Source organism: Panthera onca, assembly GCF_046562875.1.
Source record: "Panthera onca isolate mPanOnc1 chromosome E1 unlocalized genomic scaffold, mPanOnc1 haplotype 2 h2.Chr16_ul_1, whole genome shotgun sequence".
Lineage (NCBI taxonomy): Eukaryota > Metazoa > Chordata > Mammalia > Carnivora > Felidae > Panthera > Panthera onca.
In genome coordinates, this window is record NW_027675808.1 from 989926 (window position 1) to 1006771 (window position 16846).

General features: G+C 48.4%; 2 protein-coding genes across 2 annotated transcripts in view; both read right to left on the reverse strand.

The window, feature by feature from the left end:
• LOC144615267 (leucine-rich repeat-containing protein 37A2-like) overlaps positions 1–16846 on the reverse strand; it is a 344316-nt gene that overhangs the window by 45042 nt on the left and 282428 nt on the right. The window lies entirely within an intron of this gene.
• Positions 1–16846, reverse strand: part of LOC144615269 (integrin beta-3-like) — a 30622-nt gene that overhangs the window by 2360 nt on the left and 11416 nt on the right. The window contains exons 2-4 of the mRNA XM_078442176.2: positions 10434–10519; positions 2734–2929; positions 1350–1602 (exon numbers count right to left, since the gene is read on the reverse strand). Of these exons, the coding sequence (XP_078298302.2) occupies positions 1350–1602; positions 2734–2929; positions 10434–10519 (535 nt within the window). The remainder of the gene's footprint in view (positions 1–1349; positions 1603–2733; positions 2930–10433; positions 10520–16846) is intronic.

Consider the following 16846-nt stretch of genomic DNA (forward strand, 5'->3'; position numbering starts at 1 on the left):
ATCTGCAGCAGACTAAACCAACCAACAGTTTAACTGATGGCTGACATCTTTACTGGGGAACTTAACAACCCAGACAGAAAGTCAAAAGGGTACCTCGTATAACTCTGAAAACGAAAAGGTAAATTCATCCATTGTCTGGCTCAGTAACCATCCTTTGAAATGATTACACTCCATGGATGTTCAGGGTCTTTACCAATTAAATAAGCCATTCAGTTATAAGCCAAAGTGTCAACAGAAACACACATATCAATTTTCAGACTATTAGAGAGGTCAGTAAATATCATTTCCACTCTTTTTATATTCCTCCAGGACTTAATCCCCCTTGCATATTAACTCTGTAGTACTCATAACCTTGATGATGAGGAGACAATGGAATCAATCCTTCCAAAATTATAATTCCTCTATTTATTCATCCATAAATGTCTCTCTACTTTTTTATCTCCTTTCCCTCTCGTTTTCTCTTGTCTCCTACTTCTTTGTAACAAGACCAAGAAGCTGATGAGTTTTCTTTCTGGAAATTCTCCACCCTTTCTTTTTTTTTTTTTTTTTTTTTTTTTTGAATTTTTTTTAATGTTTTATTTTTGAGAGAGAGAGAGAGAGACAGAGTGCGAGCCGGGGAGGGGCAGAGAGAGAGGGAGACACAGAATCCGTAGCAGGCTCCAGGCCCTGAGCTATCAGCACAGAGCCCGACACAGGACTCAGACCCACAAACTGTGAGATCATGACCTGAGCCAAAGTCGGACACTCAACCGACTGAGCCACCCAGGCGCCCCAATTCTCCACCCTTTCTTTTTTTTTTTTTTTTTTTTTTTTTTTTTTTTTTTTTTATTTTTTTTTCCAACGTTTTTTATTTATTTTTGGGACAGAGAGAGACAGAGCATGAACGGGGGAGGGGCAGAGAGAGAGAGGGAGACACAGAATCGGAAACAGGCTCCAGGCTCCGAGCCATCAGCCCAGCGCCTGACGCGGGGCTCAGAGCCTGACGCGGGGCTCGAACTCACGGACCGTGAGATCGTGACCTGGCTGAAGTCGGATGCTTAACCGACTGCGCCACCCAGGCGCCCCTCTCCACCCTTTCTAAATGCCCATCTGTCTAATCCTCTTCCCAAGAGTCACAAAGATTTTGGCAGTTACTACACTCCAAACAGCCTTGGATTCTACTGCCACAATGCTCCGGATCAACAGGCCAGCTCACTTGCCAGACAGGAAGACCAAGGTAGAAAACAGACAGGATTTGGCCAGACGGCAGCCAACGAATCTACCCCAGAGCTAGAAACAGGCAACAGGACTTGCACCTGCCTGAGACAATGGCAAGTGATGCTGCCCTGGCTTCTCGGAGAGGGACTTACTCATAGCAGGGGTTTTTGAGGGCCTCTGGTGGGGAGATATACATGTATGGTGACACAGGCTTGTCCACAAAAGCTCCAAAGCCAATCCGCAAGTTACTGGTGAGCTTGCGCATCTGGGAGGCCAGCTTGGTGCCCAGGTTCTGGATGCTCCACAGATCATCCTTCATGGAGTAAGACAGGTCCATCAAGTAGTAGATGTCCACAGGGTAATCCTCCACCTGCCGGACTTGGACGGAGAAAATCTTCGAATCATCTGGAAGGCAAGAGGATGTTTGTTTTTCTCCTTTTCCCGCTCTAAGACTTAATAAGTGGATTTGGACACAGTTGGGATTGAGTAACTTCTTGATCAAACCAGACTGGAAAGCCCTGATCCTTTCTCTTCTCCCCCTAATTCTATTCCTCTTACAATTCTTGATCCTCTTATTTTATTAATTAATTAATTAATTAATTAATTTATTTATTTATTTAGAGAATGAGCAGGGGAGGGGCAGAGGGAGAGAGAAAGAGAGAGAGAGTGAGCGAGAGAGAGAGAGACCCAAGCAGGCTCCATGTTTCACGCTGAGCCAAACACGGGGCTTGATCCCACAACCGTGAGATCATGAGCTGTGCCAAAATCAAGAGTGGGATCCTTAACCAACTGAGCCACCCAGGCACCCCAATCCTCTTATTTTAACCTCTTTTTTTTTTTTCCACCTAAAATTCTCCACCCTTTCTAAATGCCCATCTGTCTAACCCTCTAGGTCCCAAGGGTCACAGAGGTTTTGGCAGTCACAACACTTTCAACTCTGTAAAAGGCACGAACTATGTCCCACCCTCCTCTGAACCCCCTAGCACCTAACACATGCCTTGCATGAAGAGGGTATTTGGTAAAATTCTTCTTGATGTAATTGGAGAGTCTAAATCAATGCTTCAAAAAGCCTGTCTCAGCCTAATCCTTGTCCCCCGAAAGTCTCCTGCCCCTATTTTATCTGCTGCCATGCCTTTGCCCTAATCTTACCTGGAAAGGGGGCTTACAATTACAGATTACTTTCTCATTTTGTATCTCATCGGAGCCTCAACACAAAGCTATAAGTTAGGTAAAACAAGCATTGGGAAAAGAAGAAATAAACATTTTTTCCAGTTCCTACTATCTTAGAAGAGTTAAGTAACTTGCGCAAGGTCAGATAGCTAATATATGGGGCAGTCAAGATTCAAACTCAGATCTTTCTGATTTGAAGTCCCAATACCTTTCATTTTCTTCTGTTCTCCTGCCCATACCACCCCCAACATCCTTCTCTTCCCACCCCATTTCCATTGTGAGCTACATCCCCAAGGTTCAGGCCTCCACCTTGTACCCTGTGCCCATCTGTCCGGGATCTCTCCCCAGAAAGAGCCCCATCCCTACCTGGCCGGAGCCGGAGCGCAATCCTCTGGGGGCTGACTTGAGTAATCTGGGAGCTGTCTCCAGAGCCCTTGTCGCTGAGGGGCCTGGCCTCTAAGATGCGGGCCTCACTGACGGGGAACTCGATGGACTCCAACGCACAGTCATCCTTCAGCAGATTCTCTTTCAGGTTACAGCGGGGCGAGCCCAGAGGGAGGGCCTGTAAGACAAGAGCCCAAGGTGAGGCCCTGTGGTCAGAGCCATGTGGCTCTCTGCGTCCTCCAGGCTTTGCCAACTCCCAACAGCCTAGAGTTTACCCAGCACTCCGGAGCTAAACCAGCATAAATGAACTCGGGTGGTCCCTCCTAAGAGAGCCCATTGTACAGAAGGGGAAAATTGAGGTACCGGAAATGCTGGGTGAGCGCCTGTTGGTGGATTGATAGCTAGGAAGAGGGCCAGTAGAGTAGGATGCCTGCTAGACCAGCAGTTTTCAAACAGAAATGCAACCCGCACGTGAGTCCCAGAAATCAATGTAGAGGATCTCAACCATCAATGTATTAAATAAAGTACAGAGCACAGGAGTAGACTGGCAGAGACTCTTCAGCACTGCCTCTTACTAGCTGGCTCCGAGGGCGAGTCACGGAAGCTCTCCATGCCTCGATTCCTCAGCTGTCATGTGAAGATAATAATAGCGCCCCACACAGGGATGTTATGCAGGACTAAATAAGACAATGCACATGAAACACAGAGTATAGTGCCTGCCTGAGGATAAGTGCTCAATAAAAGGTAGCTATTGTTATGAGATGCTCTATAAATAGTTCCTGGATAAGTCGGTTATAAATAAACTCCACAAGCTGGGGCGAATCCCATGATGCCAGGCACTGACCAGAGCCTCCCCTATCACTTTAAGCTTCCTCCCTTACCCTGGACACAGGGCATTGAGCGCCCTTCCAAAAACCCTGGCGTATATCCCACAGCCCTTGGAAGCTCTGTGTGTGTCTACACTGGAGTACTGAGTGGGGGGCATGCTGCACTGGAAAGAAATCAGGAAACAGGCTCAATGCTAGGTCTACCACTAATGAGCACGTGACCCCAGATAAGTCATTTCACGCCTTTGAGCCTCAGTTTCCTCACCTGTGGGACGAGGGGGTCAGGTGACATGGTGTTTTCAGTTCCTTCCTGCTCTGACGTCCAGCACATTTAGCCAGCACTAAATGTGGGCACAGATCCAGGAGGGCTCCTTGCCAGGTTGGGAGAACTGGCCAGAAAGCCGGAAAGCCCTTCCCTGGACCTATTTCACAATATTTAGGCCTTCAGGCCCTCGATCCTCACCCCCATCCCTACCCACTCCCTCTCACAACCATTTCCAGAAGTCAGCTGAACAGCCCGCACCAATATCCCAGAAAAACTGGTGTTAACATTTACTGAGAACTCACCGCATATCCCGCACAGCGACACGCACTTTATGTGGACACAGCTCTGGTTACAGTTCCCTCGTGCTGGAACTGTTGTTATTTTCTAAGTGAAAAACCTGAGGCCCGGAGGCTTCACAAATGAGGAACCCGATCTTGCAGGAAAGACATCTAAGGCTTGGAGAAGTTAAGTAACTTGCCCAAAGTTACAGAGCTAAGAATGGCAGAAGAGAGGTCTAACTAGATTATCTGACTGTAATTATCCTCTTAAAGTGATAGTTTGTATTAAATTCTGTATAGAGTGAGGAACAAGGCAGAGAAACAGGAGTGTGGAAGCGACGGTCCTGGGAAGAGTCACACATGAGAAGGCCCGGGTAGGGAACAGAATGCAGGATGGGGATGTGGCTGGTGTGGGAAGGATAGATAATGTTCTGCCTCCTTAGCCCCTGCAGGTGACTAGTAGCCATATTGCCAAGGGAGGGATGTGGCCACAAGGAACCATCCATACTCAAAAAATCAGGACTCTGTAGCCTAAAACTCCTCCTGATGCTTGAAGTCTCTCTCCCTCTCATGCCCAGCCCTTGCCTGATAGACTGAAAGTCTTCCCCATGTGGAGGGAAACATGAAACCAATAATGCTATAGACTGAATGCCTGTATCCCCCCCAGAACTCACATGTTAAACCCTAACCCCCAAGGTATTAGGAGGTTGGGCCTTGAGAGGTGATTAGGTCTTGAGGTGGAGCCCTCATGATGGGAGTAGTACCCTTAGAAAAAAGGCCCCATGGGGCACCTGGGTGGCTCTGTCAGTTAAGCATCTGACTTCGGCTCAGGTCATGGTCTCACGGTTCGTGAGTTCGAGCCCCGTGTCGGGCTCTGTGCTGACAGCTCAGAGCCTAGAGCCTGCTTCGGATTCTGTGTCTCCCTCTCTCTGTGCCCCACACACACTCTCTCTCTCTCTCAAAAATAAATAAAACATTAAAAAAAATTTTTTTTAAGAAAAAAGGTCCCAGAGAGCTCCCTGGCCCCTTCTGCCATGTCATAGCAAAAAGACAGCCACTATGACACAAAATTTGCTGGTACCTTGATCTTGGACTTCTCAGCCTCCAGAATTATGGGAAATAAATGTTCTCAAGCCATCCAGCCTGTGGTATTTTAAGTTTATTTATTTATTTCGAGAGAGAAAGAAAGAGTTAGCATGGGGTGGGGGGCAGAGGAGCAGAGAAAGAGAGAGAGAGCCCTGATGCAGGGCTCGATCTCACAAACCGTGAGATCATGACCTGAGCCAAAACCAAGGGACGCTTAACCGACTGAGCCACCCAGGCCCCCTATGGTATTTTTGTTATAGCTGCCTGAATAGACTAAGAGAAACGGAATGAGGACCATCCTGGCCCAGGCAAAAAGTGGAAAAAGCTTCTGGAAGTTGGCAGCTTCCTTCTTTCCCTCTCAGCTTCATGAGTATGAGGTGATTAAATGACATCAGCAGTGGGAAACAGTGCAAAGGACTTAACCTTCTTGGCCCAAAAGATTCCAACGGGGACATCACAGATCCTCCAAATCTCTGGGATAGATGAAAATGTCCTCTCCGCTCCCAGCCCTGGCCAAGGACAGATGGCGGAGTGAACTTAGGGGCACTTGGAGTTTTTGTGCCCAATCTTCTCTGGCTGCCCCTGCACATCTCTCCCAACCCCTCTCCCCCAGGAAACATCTTCCTGCTCACAGTGCTCCCTACCTTATCTCTGAGCCCAGCTACCCACAAAGCCCCAGGGAGAAAACCTTCCAAAAAAGGCAATGACTGGAGAGACCAAGATGCACGGAGGAGCTGACCCTTTCCAGTACTAAGACATTTGCCAAAGGAGAGAGCAAAGGGGAGACCAGGGAACTGAAGGAGAGCAGCAAGGCCTTCGTGGGTCTTTAAGCTACACCCTTGAAGGCGGGGTTTCTTGAGTGCCCATTTCCCAATATGACAGTGCTTATTATGAGAAGGTTTGAAGTACTAAGCCCTGCTGATAGTCCTTATGGTTTGTTATGAATTTCCTTAGAAATAGAAACACTGACAAACAAAAACTGTCTCCCTCCCTCCTTCTGCGGTCACTGACATCAGAGGTCAGGAATATAACAGGCGGGCCCTTCAGCCACGCTCTCCCAGAGAGCCTCCTGTCCCGGGAGGATACCAAGGTGGTGACCTCAACACACTTGGGCAACATTCCCTTTCTTAATAACCCAGATTAGGAAGGTAGAAGGAACGTCTCTAGGTTACTCAGAGAAAAAAACTGAAAGGAGGGAGGACGAAGGTTAAAGTTCCAGTTCCTGGTGATACCGGATGTGACACAAAAAGGACAGAAATAACCAAGACCCAGGGGAAGATCCTGAGCACAGGGGTGGGAGGTTCCAGCCCACATGCTGTGTGAGCTGAATCCCCTCCCTCTCCTGGGAGACTGATGCATGCTATTAGTCCTATTCTCCATTCATCCTGATTTGGAAACTGCAAAAGTACAGCATGAATAACTCTCATTATCCTACCTCTCTCACAGGCTTGGTCAGGGGATAAAATAAGACTGTGAGCACGAAATGCTTTCAAAATATGAAAAATCTCAACAGAAGTCAAATATACTCAAACTCTTTTGATATGATATAAACCAATAAATGCAAATAGAAGGTGACTGTTTGGGGGGCACCTGGGCGGCTCAGTTGGTTAAGCATCCAACTCTCGGCTCTGGCTCAGATCATGATCTCATAGTTTCACGAGTTTAAGCCCCACGTCAGGCTCTGCGTTGGCAGAGCAGAGCTTGCTTGGGATTTTCTCGCTCCCTACCCCTCCCCTACGCACAATGTCTCTCTCGCTCTCTTTCTCTCTCTCAAATAAAGTTAAAAAAAAAAAAAAAGAGGGTGACTCTTTTCTACCAAATGCCTCCAACCCAAATAAATTAACATTGTTTTCTTGATTGACATCCAGTGAGGACAAGAAATCGCTTGACCATACAGTGACAAAAGTGTGGAAGGGACAGAAAGAAGGAGAGGAAAAGAAAAGCACTTTAGTTTATGATTATTGGTATCCATACCCCATTGTTTATGGGAAGGGGAACACTTTCAATATTATACCTTTTATTTTTACAATAACACATTTAGCAAAACTCTCAAGATGAACATTTACCCTCCAGATTAAAAGAAAACTAGAAAGAAAAAGCAGCAGAGAAGTGAGAACAAAATTATAATGCGACTGAAAAAGAATTCAATAGTAGCCTCAAACCTTTCCCCGATAGATGCAGAGAAGAAAATAAGTCACCTCTACTGGAGTCTTCTACTTAGCTAAACCCAAACCCATTCCTCTTCTTTCATCCTCGGTTGTCAGGCTGAGTGTCAGCTGGTCCACCTTCTGATGCAAACTCAGGACTACAGAAGAATTTCTAGTACCTCCCCTCTACTTAGAGTTGCCAAATGTAGCAAATATCTGGGACATACTTACATTAAAAATTATTTGTTATTTAATTCTAATTTTACTGGGTGTCTTGAATTTTAGCTGGCTGCCTTAACTCCACCTCCACCGACCATGACCCCAGTGATCAGCCCCTTTGATCAGGAGTATTTGCCAAACTTGCTACTATAAGAACCCATGCTGGTGCAAAAGGTCCAGGATCCATCCGGGGAACCTTGATATTTAAAAAGCACCCCAGGTGGTTCTTACAGCGAGGCAAGTTTGGAAGGTTCTAGATTCCAACATGGCGCCACGGAGGCCGAGACCATGAGTTGAATCTCTGGGGGAGCTTGGCCTCTTTGTTACATTCACATCCCAGAGACAGTACACCGCCCCCACCCGTATCAGTATCCAATCCTCCAGGAACACACCCTGTGCAGATGGACCCAAAACTGCACTCATCCACTTTGGCTATGTTTTCCTATTACCCGGCCAAACACTTGTGATACACACCCAGAGCTGCTGTCCTCTAGGACCAAGGGAAAGCTGAGCCCAACCAGTTGTTTTTCCAGGCACTGCCAACCCTTCCTGCAATGGCTAAGGTAAGGGAGGCAGAGGCAGAGGGCCCTCTAGGGTCAATTATTCAACAAGTCACATACAAAATGGCCCAGATGGTTCACTTCTGGGTTTTTAAGCCGACAGCCAAGACACTTTCAGCAGTTAAACTTGGCCTGTGTAGGGGAAGCCCTCGGACAAAAAAAAACAAAAAAACAAAAAAACAACCACCACCAGCAGTCATGTTCAGGTTACAGGCTGGGATTCCCACCCCCCCACTCCTCCCTGGCTGACACACTTTGCCTCATACTGGGCTCCTCCGCTATCTCTCCTCCCCTCCTCCCCCTTTCTCAGAGATAGTTGTAGTCATTCTCTAACCCCTTGGCCTCCCCCACTTTCCTGTTTATATTCCATTCTCCCAGAGAATATCTTATTGGACCTTCTACTTCTACTCATTAGTTTTCTTTGGTCCTTGATACACTCATTTCCTCTCTGACTCACCCCATCCCCCCCCACCACCACCACCACCATTCCTAGGCAGGTCCTACCTTACGCTTTGATCCTACCCTCACCTTCCCGCTCCCCCCATCCTCCCCTGGTCTGCCCCAGGAGACAAAATTCACCACGGTCATCCATAAATATTCTGCACTTGCATTTCCAAAATCTGGTCACATGACCTACGGGCTTTGTCTGGTTCGGCCTCAACATACCTCAGCTACAGGGCATGTCCTTATGCAGAGCAAAAGGGGTGACGGACACTCCAAGAATATGTTTTCTTTTTCCCCAGATGCCTCTTGGCCACAGCTGCCTGCATTTTCTCTCACTTTGGGTTGAAAAGGAGGGAAAGGGGATGGGAGCATCCTTTGAGTGACACTAGGGCTTCTCCCCTGGCTACCCATCTGCTCCAGCCAGCTTCAGGCCATCCAATCCAAGAAGGAGGCATCCGCCCCATCCAGCTCTCCCTTCTTCTGTTGCAGAATTCCAACTTCCTTACAAGAGCGGCTGAGTGATATTATGATGGCAACCAAGGGAAGGAGGACATGGCAAAGGACAAGGGAGGAGGCCCCATCACACTGGAGCAGCCAGCTCAGCCCAGAGGGGTGGAGAACCTATGGGGGTGGGGGGAGGGAGGATGGATTCACCCGCCCCCTCCCCACCTCTCCCTCCCAGCCCCAGGGAATGTTTCGTTTGCTAAATGAAGTCAACGTGGCCCAGATGTTGGGCAGCTGCCTCTGGAAGCAGTTCCTGTGCTGAACTGTACAGAGGCAAAGTAGTGTGTTGGGCTGGCCCCCGCAGCTCTGGCAGTCCTCCTGTCTAAGGATAAACACAGCCTCCCAGCTCCCACTCTCTCTCCCCACACCCCCACCAGCCTGCCAGGGAGGTTGCCTTTTTAGGAAACTCAGCAGATCAGGAAGAGAAGCAAAGGGACGAGGAGGCTGGGTTAGAGCAGTCAGAAAACTGCAGAGGGCAGAGAGGTGCTGTGGTGACAGAGAGGGCGCCTCAGGTAGTGGGGAAGCAGCCAGGCCAGGAGTTCAGGTAAACACCTGCCGGGGGCCAGGCCAATGACTCAGTCTCGGTCTGTAATCACTGGACTCCCTCCAGCCACACTCACCCCCCAGCTCTCACCAGCTCCAAATTCCCGTCCCAGCCACAAACATAGCCATTCCCTCAGACACACTCATTCCCTAGGGCCCCAGACACAACAAACCCTCTGCCTAGACACAGCTAACCCTTTCCTGTCACCCTCGTATCCTCACCAAATGGGCCCAGCGCCTTCCCTCATTGACACCTAAGCGAGGGAAGGAAGGAGGAAAATAAGAGAGAGAGGAGCAGGTAAAGCTGTGGGGGTCCAGACATCACAGAGGAAAAGGGAAGAGAAAAGATCTTCTGACTGAACGTCCCCCACCCCTGCCATGTTAAGTGTAAGATTCTTCTTTTACCGGTCTTTTAAAAACTCTAGGATGTTTGTATGCCAGCATCCCCTCTATACCAATAACCCTCTGCTGCCTCTCTTTTTGATACCCTGCTTTCCCGGGGTGCTCCACCCCAACAAAAAAGCAATCAAAGTGTGGCAAAGGGAGACAATGGCTACAGTGACGCCAGGAGCTTAACCACATTGGCTCGTGCTGGGGGTCACACCGCAGAGTCTGGACGGCGTTCCCGGCAACAACCCCATGACAGCTCACGTTGACATCTACCAATTTGAAGGCTTCCTTCTAGTTCTGCTCAGAAGGGACACGGGGGCTTGTGTATTTAGCAGGGAGGAGATAACCCTATGGGTCCATTCCTGCACAAAAGCAGCGAAGCCTGGGTTAAGAAGGAAGGTCAGATGTCCTCTCCTTACCTCATCTGAGCACCAGGCACACGCAGGACTCACAGCCAGACACTCCTGGCAGGAGTGGATGCCTCGTGTGGTACAGATGTTGGACACTGCAAAGGAGACAAAGGCGTTAGCAACCGACTTGGCCTGACAGGGTAACTGGCCTGCCCCATCCTTCCCAACTTCCCCAAATGCTCAGATGTATAGCTCTCAGATGCACACAGCAGGTCTGACCATACCATAGACCTTCACCAAACACAGGCTGTTTCGTAAGGAGGAAAGAGAACGAGAAAGGTCAGGAGAAACTCACCGCCACCCTCACTGATGAGGCCCCAGTGATGACAAGCTTTGGAGCAAGATGGACCCACAGTGTCAGATCATAACAGATGGAAAGGCTTTCATTAACAACTGGTTTGACACCCACATTGTGCACAGGAAAATCTGAGGCCCAGAGCAATGCAGTGTGCCCTCTCTCCAATTATTCGTGCGACGGATTCACAGCCACTATGTGGGGATCCCAGGCCCTGATGCACTAACATTAACACACAGCCTAAATATGGTGGGGGGCAGTGGTGGGGGTCACTGCCAGGCAGTGTTCCACTGGCCTTCCAGGACAAAGCAAATCTTCTGAAGCCCTCTCAAAACTCCCAATACATATATCAAGGTGTCAGGGTGTAGAATGGTCCAGGGAGAATGCCAGAAATGTCAGAAAAGGCTGAGTGAGATAAGCTGGAAGAGCAGGAATTGGAGTTGGAAGGCCTGTATTTGAATTATTTTTTAATTTTTAAGTTTTCATATTCAGGGGCACCTGGGTGGCTCAGTCGGCTGAGCATCCGACTTCAGCTCAGGTCGTGATCTCCCACTCTGTGGGTTCGAGCCCTGAATCAGGCTCTGTGCTGACAGCTCAGAGCCTGGAGCCTGCTTTGGATTCTGTGTCTCCCTCTCTCTCCACCCCTCCCGCGCTTGTGCTCTGTCTCTCTCTCTCTCCTTCAAAATAAATAAACAAACAAACAAACAAACAAACGTATAAAAAAAGTTTTTATGTATTTATCTTGAAAGAGAGAGACAGACAGCAGGGGAGGGGCAAAGAGAAAGGGAGAGAGAGAAACCCAAGCAGGGAGAGCCCGATGTCAGAGCTGTCAGAGCAGAGCCCGATGTGGGGCTTGAACCCATGAACCACGAGATCATGACCTGAGCCGAAATCAAGAGTCGGACACTTAACCGACTGAGCAACCCAGGCACCCCTGTATTTGAATTCTGAATGCTCCTTTTACTAGCTGTACCAGGACTAACTGAGCTGCTCAGTTAACCTTTATGAAATGGTAACACCCACCTCACAGGATTTGTGCAAAGAATTCAGGGAGGTGAAGGAGAAGCACTCAGCACATGACAAAAGGCCATTCGAATGTGAACAGTTTTCACATTGTCATGGGACAGAGAAAAGCCTGGGGTGTGGGGAGGGAGGGGGAAGAGCAGAGGCCACCACAGAGATCGAAATAACCCAGAGAAGCCTAGCCAGGAAGCAAACCGCAGGCATTGGCTTGGGCGGAAGCTCTCATCCTCCCTGCTTCCCCTAGTTCAGCCTTTCTGGGCTCAGCCAGGTAAACCTCCTCCCTTCCGCAGTGGTCCCCAGGAAGGCTTTTTCCAATGTAAGGAACATACTGAGGAAGATACATTCCTCTCCATGACCCAGGTCCTTCATCCAATTTCCTAAAGTAGTCCCTTTGCTCCCGGCTGGTAAGACCAGCAAATCTATTTTTAGGGAAATCAGCCTGATCAAAAAAAGATTGTTTTCCCAATGCCCCCAAAACTTCCTATCAAGCTGCAAGTCTCAAGTCTATTTTATTATAACGTGTGTGAACTCCCTTCCAACACCTAGACAAAACATACCCAGAAAATGTGTGTATACACACACATACACACACACACACACACACAGAATATTGTCAAGAAAAATTATCCATTTTTATCTGTTGTATCCAGTGTTGACAAGTAGACCCACCATACTTAGGGATTATCTGATTTTCTAGGAGTGCATACCTTTGTTTGACTTCTATTGATTAGGACATTTTAGAACTCTATAAAAGTAGAGGTTAACTTGTAGAAAACCAGTAACAATAGAAATGATTCTTGGGGTGCCCGGGTAGCTCAGTCGGTTAAGTGTCTGACTCTTGATTTCAGCTCAGGTCACGATCTCATGGTTTGTGAGTTCAAGCCCCGCACGGGGCACTGCGCTGACAGCATGGAGCCTGCTTGGGATTCTGTCTCCTTCTCTTTCTGCCCCTCCCCTGCTTGCTCTCTGTATCTTTCCCAAAATAAATAAAAATAAACAAACAAAAAGAAATGATTCTTGATAATAACAGTGTATATGGTTCTTATCCAACAGCGATGCAAATGATTTCTGTCTGGTTTTATTGCCTTTAACCAATTTTGAAAATATTAGGTAACTGATTTCAGCGTTCCTTTCAACTACCAACTATAAATCTCCCTTCCCTGAATTTTCTAAAGATTGTTTTAAATTATTTTTAATTAATCTCTCCACCCAACGTGGGGTTTGAACTTACAACCCTGAGATCAAGAGTCGCATGTCCTATGCCCTGAGCCAGCCAGGCGCCCCTCCCTTCCCTGAATTTTCTTTTGACTTAACCTGACTCCCTCATTAATTAAGCTGAATAAAATCTTTGGCACATGTGCGTGTTACACTTGTATGGTAACGTACTTTTACCTCTTTAAAAAATTACGTTTTACCGATATCCATCTCAGGGCCTCACCAGGGGGTGGAGGGAGCTAACAGAAGAGGGAAGCGTGCAATCAGTGGACTGCGGTCCTCGTTGAGTCACCACTGCTAACGTGGCCTTGGGAGAGTATGCATCTCCTCTTAGCCTGTTTCTTCACTCGTAACTCCTAACGTTACAATTGTTCATCTATCTATCTTAACAACACTGCCACCCAATAGATTTTAATAAGCCTCTTGAGGCTTGCCCCGTCCAGCCCCATCCAGTCCCATCCAGCCCCGTCCAGCCCCAACCAGCCCCATCCAGCCCCAATCCTTGCTCACAGGAGATGCTCCATAGATATACAGTGGAACACATTGAAAGGCACTGGCCTGGATCAGTTATATTTTGTGTTTTTAAGCAACCGAGCTCACGTCTCCAAATTATGCATTGAGTTCCATTATAAAACATGCAAATGCATTGAAACAGTGCCTGTGACAATTTAAACTTCCACTGTTCTCCTAAAAACACCAGCATCACATGTGGAATCCCGGAAGCCCCAGACTTCCTCAGAGCTCGAGTCTAACTTTCAAAGGCTTTTCCCAAATCCACAGTTCCCCAAGTGGGGTGCCGCTACCAGCCCATGAGGAACCTCTGGGCCCCAGGCTCTGACTTGACTGACACTCTCACCGAGCGAGCGCGAGGACCGTGTCGTGGGAATCACAGCAGTGGCTCCCGGCCTGGCGCTGAGCTACCAAGGCCACCTCTGAGTTGGGGCAGCCCTCAGCCACGCATTGTCTATAATGGAAGGAAGGTAGCCAGGAGCTGCTGGCCTCAGAGGACCTCACAGTTCAGAATCCACGAGGCAACCAGGAGGCCTCCCCTTGCGAGGACTGCCTGGCCATGTCTCAGCTCGTGGTGGCTCTTTCCCTGGCCAGATGTGAGCACACACCCCCCGCCGCCCCCCCCCCCCCCCACCTTTACTGCCTTACTGGAAGCATAGCTCAAAATGTTTTAGGTCTCTGTCTCCCTCCTCAAAGTTTCCATGGGAATCAGCATCGAGGGGGGTAATTCCAGACATAAATGCCATCGGTTTTCACTGGGGTTGGGGGGAAGAGGCAGGGGGAGACCTCGGGAAGAGTGAGACTAGAGAAGAGGACCATGGGAGGTGTGGGCACCTCCAATTATTTTTGAAAACTCTCCCCAGGCTATCCATTTTTCCACCCATTCACTCTCAAATTAGCATGTATTTGCCTAGGAGCCCTTGACTCTCGTAGCCACAATAGAAAGCCTTGCCAGATGGGAAATAAATAACAGCAGGCCCCCTCCCGGTGAATGGGCAGCCCATGACCCCAGAGGATGAGACAAGCCGCTGGGATCTGTTCTTTAGGAAGTCATGCCTGGGGAGTCATGAGAGCCCGTTCCCCTTTCCTCTCTTAGTGAATCATAGGTTGATTTCATGAGAACCAGTGATTCCCCCCACAATACCCCCCACCAAGACCTACCACCAAAGGCAGGTTCCCCGGATCGCCGTGGCTAAAAGTGACTGACTCATCAGAAGTTTCTGCGCCTGGGCCACGCTGATTCAATGAGCTTCAGCTCTGAGACCACCCCTCCCTCCTGAACATGTGGAAGGAGTTTGGGCCTCTGTTTCCAGCCATTCATAAGGCCTGTGTTCTTGCTCAGCCTCAAGGGCCCAGACTCAGCCCTGCCAGAGAAGTGGCAATCTTCATCAGAACTTTGTCGCTGAAAACAATCAGCAACCCCACCACCCATTTCCTCTGATGGTTTAGCCAGAGCAAGCAAACAGGGCCCTGGTCCTCACAGGGTGGCTATAAGGATTAAATGAAACAAGTCCCTGTCAAACTCTGAGCACAAAGGGCTGGCACACAGGAAGCACTCCCTAAAGGCTGCTGCTGCTGCTACAGTGGCTGTCATTTTTGTCCTTGCTGTTTTCATCCTGAGTCCCAAGCTGTTTGAGGCAGGTGAATGTTTTACTTTCTTCTTATTTTTTCCCTGAAGCCACTCTTCTACACGACACTAGACACACTGCTGAGCATGCCCTGAACAGGGGGGTGGTGGGAGCACAGAGCCAGAAAGCATCAGACTACAGTAAAACGATCAGTTGTCAGATCTAACTTCTAAATGGAGTCAGGAATATTAGTGTTTGAAAATCCAGTCCAGGAGGGATGGCCAAGAGGAGAAGGCCAAGTAGAAAATAGAGAGAGGGGCGCCTGGGTGGCTCAGCCGGTGAAGCGTCCAACTCTTGATTTCAGCTCAGGTCATGATCTCACCGTTCGTGAGATCGAGCCCCACGTCATGCTCTGTGCTGGTGGCTTGGAGCCTGCTTAGGATTCAATCTCTCTCTCTCTCTCTCTCTCTCTCTCTCTAAGTAAATAAACATTAAAAAAGAAAGAAAAGAAAATATAGACAAGACCGCCAAGAAATTTGCCTGAAAAGCAGTGGAAGGAAAGGCTGTGGTTTGGCACGTCAGCCCAATTCACAAAACCAGAAGAGAGACAAAGGATGGGGAAAATGGGGGAAAAAAGAGGAACTAGGAAGGGAGTTGGAACAAGTGGAAGTCATAATGCGTCAATGAGAGCTATTTTGAGGACACACTGTCCAATGAGCCAGGATGCCAGAATGCAGGAATGGGCCACCCTAGTGAAGCCAGGGTGCTTCAGGAAAGGGCTAAGTCAAAAGGAGAGGTGTTTAGTGGGAAGGGAGGGTGATCCACACTGCATACACCACGGACTGTCTTGCTATCTGCCAGAAAGGAGGTCTGGCCTGGCTCTCCAGCCCTGCCACTGACCTTTGACTAGTCACTTCCCAATTAGGTCCACGGGGACACCGGCTGACTTGGCGGGGCCTGATCTTCCATTGCAGTCACCTGGCTGAGTGAGTCATCCAAGAACAAAACATCTCATGCTAACTGCCATATGGATCCACAAGTTTCTCTAGAGCTTTCTTAGAGCAATCTGCTAAGAAAGTTTATTTTATTTTTGTTCCTTCATTACATGTAGCAGCAGCTCAGTAATCTAAGGAAGGGGAAGGGGAAGGGAAAAGTGAAGTTCAAGGTAACACGCACCTCTGAGCATAAAGCTCCAGGAAGCATCACCCAAAATGGCAGGAAATCCAAATTTCCACGTTTCACCATATCTAAGACTATGGATGTAGGATGTACCATAATTTCAGAGATTTAAAAAAGTGCATCACAGTTCGTTAAATATGGCATGTGACATCAGAAGGCATTTGTGTATAATTTGCCTCTACCAATATTAAAATGTGTTATGGGTTGAATTCTGTGCCCCCAGAAAAATATGCTGACGTCCTAACCCCCAGTGCCTACCACTGTGACCTTATTTGGAAACAAGATCTTTGCAGATATAATCAAGATAAGGTCCTTAGGGGAGGCCTAACCCAGCCTGACTGATATCCTTGCAGGGGAAAAACACCATGTGAAGACAAACATACAGAGAAAATGCCATGTGATGACAGAGGCAGAGATCGGAGTGATCCAACTGGAAGGGAAGGAATGCCAGAGTACCAACAACCACCAGGAGACAGGAAGCATCAGGGAAGGATTCTATCCAGAGTCTCTGAGAAAGCAGGGCCCTGCTGATACCTTGCCTCCAATTTTCTAGCCTCCAGGGAGACTAGAATAAAGTTCATTGCGTTAAGCCCCACAGTTGTAGCACCCCTAAGAAGATAATACAAAAAGGT